General features: G+C 36.1%; 1 protein-coding gene and 1 pseudogene across 1 annotated transcript; one reads left to right on the top strand and one right to left on the bottom strand.

Annotated features, from left to right (window-relative positions):
• Window positions 1–365: 365 nt before the first annotated feature.
• On the bottom strand, window positions 366–7,804 carry LOC128735294 (uncharacterized; annotated as a pseudogene).
• A 99-nt stretch (window positions 7,805–7,903) lies between these two features.
• LOC128737320 (charged multivesicular body protein 7) lies at window positions 7,904–9,483 on the top strand. The gene is made up of 3 exons (XM_053831937.1): window positions 7,904–8,418; window positions 8,478–9,083; window positions 9,144–9,483. Exons 1-3 carry the CDS (start codon window positions 7,942–7,944, stop codon window positions 9,438–9,440), a joined length of 1,380 nt encoding a protein of 459 aa, XP_053687912.1. The 5' UTR covers window positions 7,904–7,941; the 3' UTR covers window positions 9,441–9,483.
• The last annotated feature ends 4,884 nt before the right edge of the window (window positions 9,484–14,367 follow it).

Here is a 14,367-nt window from a genome sequence, read left to right on the forward strand (position 1 = left end):
TTAGCTTTAACGGCTATAGAAAAGCACATAACTTTTTTCTATCTTCGCTTTTGACGAATCCTACGGTCAAAATGTTATGTAGGAAACAGGGTACATTCAGATAAATGGCGCAAATAGAGGTCGACTTGGAATGGCAAGAGGATGTATCGCTTGTTGTAAAATCGTCAAAATAGATGTTGATTGGAATAACGGTTCTGCAACACATTTCTGCAGTTCGCTCCTGCCAGATGGATCTATCAGTCAATGAGCGGATCACTCCGTCATTCGACAGCTTTAGGTTGATGATAATAGCATTGTATACTCCCTCACACTCTAAGTAAGCTTTCAGCATAAACTTCACTGGCATAAGTACTCCTTGTATTTTCTCATGAGCCTAAAATGATATAAAAAAACATTAGTTACTTTACAACCCTGATGCATACACAAAACATTACTGTTTCATTAGCCAGTTCAGCAGATAACAATGCCTTATTGAAACTAAAGAAAGTTGGGTCTTCATATAACTCATTTTTTTCAGTTGCTGAATAAATTTGTATTCTGATGTACAATCAAAATTTCCAAGCACCATATCGAGTACCTCTACCTCCCTACACTCACTAGCCATATTTTCAGTCATATGTAAATTATTAATTATTGAACTAAGTGGCTGAATAATATTCTGCTTGATATCTTTATTTATGTTAAATGCTACTTTTCTTGTCAACCCATTTTCGCTCAACCACTTTAATGTCATGCTCATGCTTAATCTGCTTGCATCAACAGTTGCTAACTATACAGTAGAACTAGAGGGCTGACTATCGAGGTTTATATCATTTGTATTATTTTCTCTGAAATGGTTATGATTCTCAACTTCGAATCCAATATGATCATTGTTTTTATATAGTGGTTTAAAATCATTGATTGTACACTCGGTGGCATGTTTTTGAGGTTGTTTTTTTCTCTGCAAAGCGATACGTGATTCCGTGGGCTAGTCAGCGACGTAAGTAAACGACCACAGTTTTGAATACACATGTATCCATGTAAAGGGTCGTGCATCCGTTTAACGTGTTGAAAATATTGATTAATGGAGCTACCCTCCCATTTGGCGTTAACTACGGCGTTGATCGAAAGTATTTTCGTTCGACAGGGGCTTTCAAGTTGAAACTCGTAGATAATATGATTTAACAGATTCCACGATCCTGCACACTCTACAGCAAACGGTAAGCTGTAAACTTTGTACAGCTTGAAACAGATGTCTAATGCTTTAAGAAAGGTAGGAAGCTTGAAAAAGGGTCTCCGAAGGATACGATAAACAAGTCCAGCTTTGATAGATTAGGTCCAACGATGATCACAAATGGACACGATGGCATTCCTCTATCCTTACATCGCGAGTTTTTGTGAGCTTCTACCTTCGACTGTAGGTCAGTTGTGTCCTGCACCCACAAAATGAAACTATTACGATTTTCGATCTAGCTGGGTTTCCACTTCGACTTATCGGAGAGCGTCCGAATCGAGCATGGTAGAATGTAAGGTAACAATAACGAAAACACAGCGTCCCGGCAATCTAGAAATAAACCAAAATAATCATACAGTACTGTCATGTGTGTAAAATGTAATATAATGTACAGTAAACTCCAATTTAGTCTGCCTCAGATTGTACATATACGACCAATTTAATCGACCCCCTAGTGCCTAGTTATAGGTCTCAGGACCAGAAAAGCTGATCATTTGTATGCACCGGCTAATTTTTAGAATTTGGAATACGAAATAGCTACCAGAGGAATGGAAAGATAGGGTTATCCATAAATACCACAAATCAACGTAGAATGAACCTATCTTATAGTTTCTCTACAAAGCTGGATTTAATCTGTGTATTTATGATTATCCGATTTAGTCATAGCTGCGTACTTTGTTACACCGAAACGTGAGTATGACAAAATCCGGAAATTTAAATGGTTTTGAATGAAATAAAAAATACTTCCCAGGTAACCAATAAGCATTTCCAATGCAATTAAAAAGCAAGCCAATAAGCATTTAAGTTGCCTTAAATGCTACTTAAATGCTATTTTGGCAAAATATGCGGCTACTTTACTGCTAGCCCTCTTATAGTGCTGACAATGCTTATTTCCAGCTAATTACCAACAAGAAGAATTTAAATAGAATTGTGGATGCCAATTTACAACAGTTATGCAGTCAAAAAGCTGATAAACAACAACCTGCAGTATAAAACGCCAGGGATGCTAATTAACGGCTGATTTACTGCTTATTTTAATGCTTATTGGTTACCTGGGTTTACCTTCACTCAGTTCACCTTCCAGTAAACTTAAGATAGCTTTCCCAGCTTTATCAGTCACATCTGCGACGAAAACAGGGTTCAATGTTTTGACGAGTACATCCCATTTATCGAACAGTGCAGAGTTTTTTGTCGGGAACTTTATATTGAAATCAATTCGTGCCAACTGATATCCGTCGGGTTTCCGAAGCGTCGGCACTAATTCCAAAATTATTTCACACGATCGTTGCTCCAGATTATTAACTTCGTACATTCGTAATGTACATGTTGATGCCCATTTTTGCATAACTGCTGGCCACTCATCTTCATGGTTTCGCCTGTTGATATTCAATCCCTAAAAGATATTACGTTGGTTAACTTGAGATATTTGACCTAAAAGCAAAGCAGAGCCTAAGTGCTAGAATCTTCGAAGGCAACTGTTGGCGTGCAGGACAATTACGGGACTAGCGCTATGGTCACCACCACCACCAATTATTTTTCTTTGCGTTGCGTGCGGATCAATCAATAGTAGGTATTCAATAATAGCAGTTATAAATATAGTATCAGCGTTTTCAACTCGTAATCATTGGGCTAATTGTGGATAGAACGAGAACTAATATAGATAGTTTTTAAACGGTTATAAAAAGAATGACTATTATAGTCAGATTATGATCACATTAAGCAGTCTAAACTGAGCTATTAATAATAACTTTTACTTTTATAACTTATTTTTTTCTTACTGTTATAAAATACCTAGCAGCAAAATAGTCCAGCAACAGAAGCAGCAGCAGGCAGCAAAGCCAGTGGCCCTTTCGAAGGGTAACAGCACTGCTCAGCAGGAGGCGGAACTACACCGGCGGTACGGTACTCTGCTTTTCACCTCGAACAGCAGCGAGGCCGCAAATCAGCATCGGACCACGACAGACACGAGGTCCTATGCGAGGGTACACACGGTATACAGCTCAGATGCTATTAAGCCAAAGAAAACAAGCTAAATTTTTCCGCACAATTCGCACACACGACGAACCAGATGAACAAAGAAGGTCTACCGAGGTTTTTATCGTTTTACACACCAAAGCTTATTTCGAAAAACACCAAAATGCTTATAATATTTATTTTCAACGAACTTTTCACATGCGACCGACGCGACGGCTCGGAAAACAATTAATTCGCGATGGCGGTACGGTGCTGCAATATGTTCAGGGTTTTGCGTGAGGAAAAACGAGAGAAAAGAATGAGATTTCCTGTATGTGCGAGCAGCCTGTGAAATCATTTTTACTGCCGTCAATTCGCGACTACGAAGTTGCTGATATTTGTTTGGTTTTTATGTGAGAAAAAAGAAGAGGGAAGTATTTTTGCTTTTTACCTTTGTTATACTATATAACAAAGGTTTAGGAATTGGTCGAAAAACACAAAGGTGATCTAAGGCCCGGAGGGCCGAGTCACATATACCAATCGATAGGGTTCGACGAATTGAGCAATGTCTGTGTGTGTGTGTATGTGTGTGAGCGCTGCTTATTTTCTATCGCCTATTTCTCGGAGATGGCTGAACCGATTTGTCTGCTATTACTTTTGTTTGAAAGGTATTATAGTGGAGAACATTGCTGTGCTATCTGTTTTGTGGTCCGACTTTTCGTTTAAAAGTTATAAGCAAGAATGTGAAAACTACGTGACACGATTTTCTCCGGAACCACACAATCAATTTCATCGATCTTAGTACCAAATGAAAGCTCTTACTATTGCTAAACATTGTGCCAAGTTTTATTGAAAACAAACAAGTGGTTTAAAAGTTAGCCTTAAAAAACCAGTTTTGACATGGTTCAAATGATCGCCTGTTTCTCAGAGATGGCCAAACCGATTTATGCGCTATTAGTTTCATTTGGCAGGTAATATAGCCGGATAGATCACTATTGAATGGTTTTTTGATTGGACGTTTAATTTGAAAGTTATGAGCAATCGTATACACCACACCAAAATTAACAATTATTTATAATGATTTTAACCAAGATAATTTATCTAATTTCAATTATTTTTATATCAAACGAGAGGTTTTGACACTACGAATATATATACAAAATTTCATAAGAATTGGTTTTACCGGTCAAAAGATATTAACACTCGTGCCAACTTTTGTAACACGGTTACTCGCGCGCACAATAGCCCAAACCAAAGAAAACGTGCGTATTAGACTTTTGACATTTGACATTTATCAAACCTTTGGGAGAGTTTCTTGAAATTGAATGCTCTATCGTCTGATAGAATTTAAATTTTGATTAATCCCCCTAAAAGTGAAATAAAAAAATTATTTTTCTTCAGTTTCAATATAACACATTGATATGCTCTGCAAAGTTTTAGAGCATATCATTACAAGAAATTTTGCTGAAGACAGAAATCTTCTATCTCTTCAGCGAAGTTAGAGAAATTTTATTTATGGTATATGCAATTGTAAAATCAGTTTATCTATTTTAGCTCTTTTTGTAATTGTTATATGACTTTTTTGTGTATTACAAAGCTGTGCAAACAGTAAAAATACACAACTTTGCTGAACATAATATCCCTCTACTTTGAACTTTGATCATAAAAGACTCTGATTTTGACCCCGAATTACTCGACTACCAACAGATGGATACATTTTATACATTTTACATTTGCTGATAGTTTTGCTGCATGCAGACACCATTTTTCCATATGAAGAAACGAGAGAAAATTTCAGTTGGGGCCAATTGCAGTACACCTTAATGCTGCTAGCTTCGTTTCTGTAATGTCGATTTATGCTGATCTATTTTCCCAACAATTTAACGTATTAATGCATTGAATAATTATGACATTTTTCTCATAACAAGTTTATTGAAAAATATACGTTAGATAAACAACGATTTGTAACTTTATAACACTATGGCGTTCAAAAACCTACACGTGTTGTATAAAATACAACAGCGTGAGTAACCGAAGGTTAATAAAAATTGATGAAATTTATTCAAGAAAACTTTATTATTGTGAATCAGATAGAATGGCATGACAGGAAATTATGCATAGTTCAAAAACTCATAAACTAGACCTTTACTACGCAATGTATATGTTAAAGAATATTATTTCTTCTTACAACTTACTTTTACTTGCATTTACCCACATTAGTAACAACTTACTCAGCAATTTCATAAGAAAAGGTACTATCAAAATCTATAAGTGCCGTAAAACGGGCTAACATTGATCACCGGGGTAACATTGATCAAATGGACCATTCGCATAAATAAGTGAAATAAACCACTACTGCCAACTTTCCTGAACTGATCAATGTTTCCCCGTTTTACAGTACTTCTATTTCGTTCAAAGTTTGTAAACTTATTCAGTTTCCAAAAATTTTATGTAAACAAACGCACCACGCAATCTTAACCAATAGATGATTTATTTTCCGAGGACTTGTCGATTTCTATCTAATAGCAAGTAAGACCGTATAACAAAGGTTCCTTTCACCACTAGGTGGATTAAATCAGGTTTTTCATCATTCATACAATGACAGTTCGGCATGGGATTTCGTATAAGTGCGAACAGGCTTAAAAATCTTTTTCAGCTTCGTAGTCGCGAATGACACGGTCAACAACAACTAGCGAAAGTGATGATGAGGTAAACTCAAACTAAAAACAAGTTTGTTTTGAGCTATTTTTAAGGTTGGTATTTGCGTAACCATAAATTTAGTTTATTTATACCAACAGTTTAGGTTGATTTAAACTAACACTTCAATTTGAATTCAGGTAAAATTGACTGCACTTTGCAATCTAAATTTTGGTTGAAATAAACAAGTTTATGGTTGAAAAAAAGCAAACTTTTAGTTTGGATCAACTGTCGACCAACATTTGAAAGGGGCGGATAAGCCAACTGTCAAGCAGAACGAGTGAGAGTTATTTCTTGCTGGAGCAGCATAGGAAAACGAACTCTCACTCGTTCTGTTTGACAGTTGGCTTATCCGCCCCTTTCAAATGTTGGTCGACAACTGATACTTAATTTGAAACAATGTGAGTTAATAAAGTTGAAATAATGTGGAAAAGTCGCTTCTTTCAACTAGATAGGCGAATTCGAGCAAAACTAAGAGCAACCGTTCGCTACCTGGTTGTGATTATTGGAACTACAAAAAAAGTGCAATTCCCAAAATGTTTGCTGGCACCTGTATGGAGCTCAACTTTAAAAGTAATATTTTACTGAATTAACAACAGTGGGAATGATAAAAATGGATAATAAAGGTAAGAAAATGCATTTCCTTTCATTTGATATATATTGTTTCTGATTCGGGAGATTATTAGAGCTTCGCAAGTGTATTTATGTTTACGAACTGATAGGTTATAATGGCGCAAGTGATGCTAATCACGAAAATAAATCCGTTAGCATTTGAAAACACATTGGAATGCACTGAAGACTGAAAATAATTGGTGATGCTCTATCCAGGATATGTAAACTTTACAGCTGACTCTATGTACTTTTGCTTCATGCGGTACAAAATCAAACATTAACATTTTTCTGCCATAAAGTTAATTAATTCGAATATTTTCACTTATTTTAACGTAGATAAACAAATTTCTTCCAATATTATTGCCCTTTGCATTGAAAGTTGGATTTTGAGCACACTTGTTCAGTCACACATTTTGTAGGTGAGAAAAGTTGCCAAAATTTCGTGGTAAAAACCCATGAATCTTGGTTGATTCCTATTTGAATTCTAATGCTTACGTAGAGTTGTTATCGACGCTACGAATAATATAAAAATAGTTTCTAAATACACAATTCCGTGCATAATTCATAATTTGAACAAATATGCAGCATATATGAAATAAATGAAAAATTAAATACTATTTGCTTTTCGTACAACTGGTACTGGCGCCACTGCTAAATCAAATGTCAGCTCAGATGGGAGAGTTGTAATGATGGGAAATGCCGATCAAAATCTATAACGATTATTGATAAAGTTTTCTTATCGTTAATAATTAATAACGATAATATGACAGTATAAGCGTAAATACGTAAGAAATAGAACAAAAATGTTAAAATAATAACAAGCCAAGAAGAAGATTTCATTTTAAACCCTCCAATTTTCGATACTGTTCCGTGACGATAAAGTTTGATGGTATTATCGATATAAGATTACTAGCGATATTATCAGTAGCACACTTTTCATCACAGTTTTGAACGTTGCACTTTATAACTGTGCAGTCCAATTGAGTGCGAAGAGCGCAATACGCTATCTAAAATCCTGACAATTGAAAAGGTTAATCAAAACCTGCATTTTATTTCAGCTTTTTTTTAAAAATGTATGGAGTTTGACAGCGATTTTACTTTTCATCACTTTTTTATGCAGCGCCTCCAAGCGGGTGATAGCTTGTCAAAAACGCCTATTAGTGAATTTAATTTAAACAAATTCCGATGTTAACGTATTCAAAAATTTAGTTTGGGCTTCAACCAAATTTATGGTTGTTTTAAACTAGCCACATTTTTCTCCGTGTAAATTTGACCTGTGGTAACCTTGGTGGTAACACTGCTGGCAACCTTGGCACAATCCCGCCACATTTATTTCGCATATCTCTAACAAATTGGTATCTACAAAAGTTGAAAACAAAAACAATTCATAAATGATTGATATTCATTAAAATTATTTTCAAATTTAGCGAAAATTTAGCAAAACTCTGATCCTATTATAATTTACAATGTCACGTAAATCTGTTGTACAATCCAGCCAATCGTTGTATGTGTTGGACGATGCATTCTACCCCGATGCATGGCGCGATGATCTACGGATGGGAGTCTACCTGGCCGAATTTCGCGTCCGTTCCGTCAACCCGGAGAACTATGATTCCAAAATGAAATTTTGGAAGGAAATGATTCACAACTATTGCTTGCACAAAGGTTCCGGTGCTGTTTCAATCGTTGAACTGAAGCGAGTGTTTAGGCGAAAGGGAACCAGTCCCTACTGTTTATCGACAGTTTTTGAGGATATGGTGAGGGAAGGGAAACTTGTCGCTGGCGACTGTTTTTGGAAAACCCCGAAGGAAAGCTGGAGCGGTTGGGCAGTCGATGTGCTGATGAAGCGGCCTCTACAATGGGGATTCAGTGCCATGAAAGAGAAGCTGGTTGGAAGTGCACAGGATGAGAGCTTGGAATTTATATGCACTGGAGTTGTTGAGGTATTAGTACTATGGGTATTAACTGAAGTATCAAAGCAGATAAACATATTTCCTTGTAGGAACAATGCAATTTGTTAGATAAGCTTTTAAAAGAACAACATAAACATAATGTATTGATTTCAAAAAATGATTTACACCAATCAATCAATAGTTCCGGTATAAGCTCGGAAGGTCTAGATCTTATTTTGCAACGCATGGTTTGTCAGCAACGAGTGTTTGTCGAGCAGCATCCAAATGGAGAGATTGATAAAAAGAAAGTTATTTTAAAATTTGCAGTACCAGGAACAAAAGCTTTGCCAATTACTGATATTGAGCGATCCATCTATAATTTGGAGCAAACTGAAAGAGATTTACTAAGGATGATTGATAAAATAGAGCAGGAAATTTCGGATGCTCTGTCAGTCGTAAAGGACAATATTCGCGAGGGTAAGAAACAGTTGGCGAAATCGAATCTGAAGAAGAAGCATTTGCTGGAAAAGAACATGGAGAAAAAACTTAATGTGTTGGAAAACGTTCAGACGATGCTCTCTAGGATTCACGATTCGCAAAGTGATCAAAACGTCATCGAAGCCTACAAGCTTGGCTCAAATGCTCTTAAGAATGCTTTCGCCAGTTCCGGCATTACTCTGGATAGTGTAGATGATACTCTCGCCGAAATGAAGGAGGTAATAGTCCGCTTAATTTGTAAAGACACGAAAGTGTTTAATTTTCTACAATTCTTACAGATTATGGATCAACAGGACGAGATGCAAGCCATGATTAGCACGGTTCCTAATTCCGATATTGACGAGCTTGAACTGGAAAAGGAGCTTTCGGACCTGATTGATTTGAAGCTAGCTGAGAGCAACATCATACCTCCGCATGGGCTTACCCAACCATCTACTGTTCCAGCAGCACAAGCAACTTTGGCTCAGTTGAACGATTTCGACAAAGAAATCGAAAAACGTTTGGCTGCGTTACGAACGGAGTCTACGCCACCCTCCTCGAACCTCTCTGTTGATGCCAACGTGTCGTCTATTTAGGTAAATACTTTATAACGGCTAGTGCCTTAGTATTCAGTTATACTGGCAGAATAAAGGATCTGTTCTTTTTACATCAATTTTTTTAATGAATCCGAAGTACCTTGTGATTAAATTTTTTTTGCAAGAATCAAAAGTATCTGCATTGGTTCGTATTAAAAATTTGTTTCTTCTATCTTCGCAAAATGCACAGAAGTAGGAACCCAACAAGCGTGCTACAAATGATGCTGCTATCATTTAATCTTCCACTTTTTTCCTCTTCTTGTTCTACCCTGAGGATACTATGATAGACAACTTTGTTTCATTACTTCTTATAGGTACCATTTCTTTCGACTATTATAAAGAGAGTTTCTACAGATAGCTGAACAGTGCGGCTGAGAAATTCCCAAAGGAAGACATTCAAATCTTTGGTGGCTTCAACGCGATGATTGACCCTAACAACGCGGGCCTTGAAGGGAAATGAGCAACATTAACTTTTCGTCGGAAAGCCAAATTTCGGGAGCAGTTTTTGGGCCCAAAACAGGGACTCTGTTTTTAAAAATCTATTCACTGCCTTCTTCTTGTCAATCTGACCACAGTGAATACATTTTTATTAACAGAATTTTGATTTCAAACAGCAAAACTGCTTTTGAACTTCACAAAATCAATGAGGACTCATTTCACCTTAAATAAATTTGCGAGCGGCACAAGAGAGCCTGGACTGACTCTCTAGTTGAAGAAAGAACCGCCTATGGTAATATCCGTTTCTTGTACGATATATCTTATCACCGTAGTGGTGCCAGCCTAAGCATGGCACTGGCGTGCCCCTCCTTCACTATAAAATTTAGGATAAAACAAAATAATTTCTGTGCCCAGAGATCCGCAATTTACAATTTAAGCAGCTATTATTTTTGCGGTAAGTAAATTAATTACGGTAAAATAGATCCAATTTGGAATCAAGTTTCGATTTCAAGCCTAATACAATAAGCTCAATTTTAATTCTAATTTAATGCACAACTTTAACACCGATTTCAAGTCCAATTTTAAGTCTTCTTTCATGTCCAATTCAAACAGAATTCCAGGTGCAATTTAAATCCAATTCAGATCCAATTTCAATTGCTACTTTAAGTTCCATTTCAAGTCCAATTTAAACTTTGATTTGAAGTTCAATGTCAAGTATAATTTTATAGTCCGATTTCAACTCCAAGTTTAGTCTAGTTTCAAGCCAAATTTAAAACCAATACAATCCCATTTTTAAGTTCAACTTTAAGTTAAGTAAAGTAAATTGATTTTAAAAATTTTGTTCTTTATTAATTTTTAATCCTTTACTGATCAAATTTGCATGATAATATTTTTTGTTGTTCCTGAGTTATGGCTAAAATGTTCATATCTCATGATTCGCACAACTTAGTGCAAACAGTTTACAATTGTTAGCATATTTACAGATAGTACTTACTTACTTACTTACTTACTTACTTGCTTCTGACAAGAATTCGTCGGCGTATTTCTCTGCTGCCGTTGTTATCCGAAGTCTTCAACGACCCGAGGTATACAAATTCGTCAACCACCTCAAATTCGTGCCCATCGACTACCACACTGGTGCATAGGCGTGCTCGATCGCGCTCGTTTCGCTCCTGCTAACGAGTATTTGGTTTTAGACGTATTAACCACTAATCCAACCCGACATCCTCATAGAGCACTGTACACCATCCGTGTTGGCTTAATCAGTCTTGTCAACTTCCTGGAAAAATTGTCTTCGTCCATAATTTTCCATAGCTTTTCACCTGAGGCTCTTCATGATGGATAGTATCGTAGGGGGCCATGAAATCTGTGAATAGGTAGTGCGAAAGGACTTGATATTCGCGTCACTTTTGGAGGGTCTATCACAACACAAAGATTTGGTCCGTTGTCAATCGCCCATCCACAGAACTAGCGTCGATAGACGGCGAAAGGTGATCTGAAAAAGCACCTCATACGCGTCGTTGAGTTTACAGATTGATTTAGATACAGGCAGATGACCGATGAATTTAGACGGACTTTCGTCTCCTGCTGCTCTTAACCCTCTAACGGGTAAGACCGTCTGTAGGCCGTCATCTTTCAAAAACAAGAATTCCGAAAAATCCCGAAAAAATTATGGTGCGAATATTCCCTTTTTTACGATTGAAGAAAAAGGACATCTAGAACAAAATGTTCGATCTCAAATTTTTCCTATGAGTAATTTACATGCTTTTTTTCAATTTGGTGATATATTTGAACTGAAAAAATATTTGGGTAGAGCGTTAGGCAAGGCATGAAAAACTAAAAAGAAAAATTGTACTACAGGCCGGACTCGATTATCCGGGGATTCGATTAACCGGGGATTCGATTATCCGGGGATTCGATTATCCGGGTTTTTAGACTCGATTATCCGGGTGAAAAAAAATTATTTTTTTTCGTCGATTTATTTTAAGTCGTAATGTTATAGTTTTCATGCTACATGATGATTCCAACTTAACAAGTATTGATACACCTCCCTAAAGCTATAAAATTCCTTTCTTATATTCCTTTTATCGGCGAACAAAACAAAAATAAATCCTTTGATGATGGAATCAATTCTTTTACTTAAAAATCATCATCATCATCATCACCATTACCATCATCATCATCATCGTAATAATCAATAAAAAAATTGCAAAAAAGGAATTTTATGACTCTAGGGGAGGTTGATCAATAATAAAAAAACGTTTATAATACTTAAAAAACATAACATACAAAAAATAATATTGTACCAAAAAAAATTATCAGTGGAAAAAATCGTAAGAAAGGAATTTTCTGATTTTTGGGAAGAGAGATCAATAATAAATAAAACATTTCTGATACCTAAAAGTCAAAAAACTTGACATGCCTAAAATTTTTTTGTACCAAAAATGATGATTCGATTATCCGGGTGATTCGATTATCCGGGCTGAAAATAAAAATTGTCACCCGGATAATCGAGTCCGGGCTGTATTTCAAACCTAGCGGTCCTCCAGATAAATATTTTCCCATGAAAATCAACACTCGAGCGTCTTTTGAGTGTACTTTCATGATAAAGTAATCATTTGCTCGATCGCATCGTTTTTACGATATTGCCCGTTAGAGGGTTAAAAGAAGCAAATAAAGGAAAAATGGGACAGAAGGGGGAAAAACGGAGAAATGCGCGATGCAGAACGTGATCAAAAATGAACAAACGGGATAGAAAAAATTAGAAAAATGCGAGAGAAAAAGAATAAAAATATGGCATGAAAAAAAAGCAAACCGAAAGAAAAAACGTGACAGAATGGAGGGAAAAACGGGTCTTAAATAAAGAAAAAAAGTGGAAATGAAGAAAACGGAACGGAAAATTAGGCAAAAAAGTGAACAAAAAATAAGGAAAACTATAAAGAAGAGGAAGGAAACCGGATAAACTGGACAGAAAAGGGATAAAACGGGGAAAATGAGAAAAGGTGGGATAGATAGGGAAGAAAGAAAAAGAGAAAATAAGGTAGCAATAAAATGAAGAAACAAGAACATAAAAAGGGGAAAAAACGGGATAAAAATGAAAACGGAAGGCAAAATAGATCGGAAAAAACAGAACGTAATAGAAAAGAAAGAAAAGCAGGGCATAATAAAAGGAAGAATGAAGCAGACAAAAAAGAAAACGGGATAGAAAAGCTAAAAAAGGGGAATCGGGACCGAAAAAAACCAAAAAAGTCGTGACGGGACAGAAAATGACAAAAAACTATAAGGTATACAGCCCTAAGGGTTGTACGAAAGGGCGACGTAAACCTATATCAGATCATTAGATCAAAGACTAATGTAAACTGCATTTCTGGCATAAGTATGTTTATAAGAATCTGTGAGTGCCATTGTTTAAGTGAATCTTTAAAAGAGAAGAGCGAAATATTCAGATTCAATTCTTCATTAAATGCAATGGTGGCTTTAAAAATACGAGGACGGTGGTTCATAGGTACAATGCCTGCAACCAACCATAGAGATTTTTTTTAAATCATTTGTGTGCATCATAAAGGTTGAAATAGTAATGAATGACCAGCCCACAGATTATTGTATTGAATATGATTATGCGTGGCTTGACTTATTTAAATAATCTTACTTACTCTCGCTTGTGGCCTTTAAAAGGGTCATTGGTTACAAATAACATTAAAGCCAAAGCACGTTCATCGCAAATATGACGTGCCATTCGAATATCCTTCTCTTTTGACATGAATGGCAACAGGCACATAAGTTAGCGGCGTCGATTCACTGTATTTTTCTCCGAGAGGGTTTTACTAGTTTACTTTCGCAGCTTACCAGAAAATATGCTTAGCAGAAAATATGGCACATACGCAAAAATTTATGTTTCATTTGTATGAGAGTCCTTATCCTCCTACCACCGAAGTGAGGGGTCTCAAATCATCATAAAATAAATTCATACAGGGATACCTCGATATAAGACAATTTATAATTTTAAAAAGTTGTCTTATATCGAAATTGTTTTATATCGAAACATGATTTTTTCCAGCATTTTTGCATTAGCACTCGCCAATTTTGCTCTGTGTTGTGTGTTTACGTTTTTCGAACTATTTATTATTGTTTGAGCTATTAGTTTTGTACAATTTTTAGCATTATTTAAAAATAATGAACATCTTTATGGAGCCATTTTTGGATTCAAAAATTGGCTCAGGTGTCGTTACCAACTATATCAAAGGGTCTTATATCGAGGTTGTTTTATAAAGAGGTTGTCTTATATCGAGGTATCCCTGTACCTCCAAAAAACCCCACATGCCAAATTTGGTTCCATTTGCTTGATTAGTTCTAGAGTTACGAGGAAATTTGTATTTCATTCGTATGGGAGCCCCCCTTCTTAAAAGAAGAAAAGGTCTCAGTACACCATAGAAAAACATCTTACCTCCAAAAACCCCCACAAGCCAATTTTGGTTCCGTTTGCTCGAAT

The sequence above is a fragment of the Sabethes cyaneus genome, chromosome 2 (genome assembly GCF_943734655.1).
Source record: "Sabethes cyaneus chromosome 2, idSabCyanKW18_F2, whole genome shotgun sequence".
Classification (NCBI taxonomy): domain Eukaryota; kingdom Metazoa; phylum Arthropoda; class Insecta; order Diptera; family Culicidae; genus Sabethes; species Sabethes cyaneus.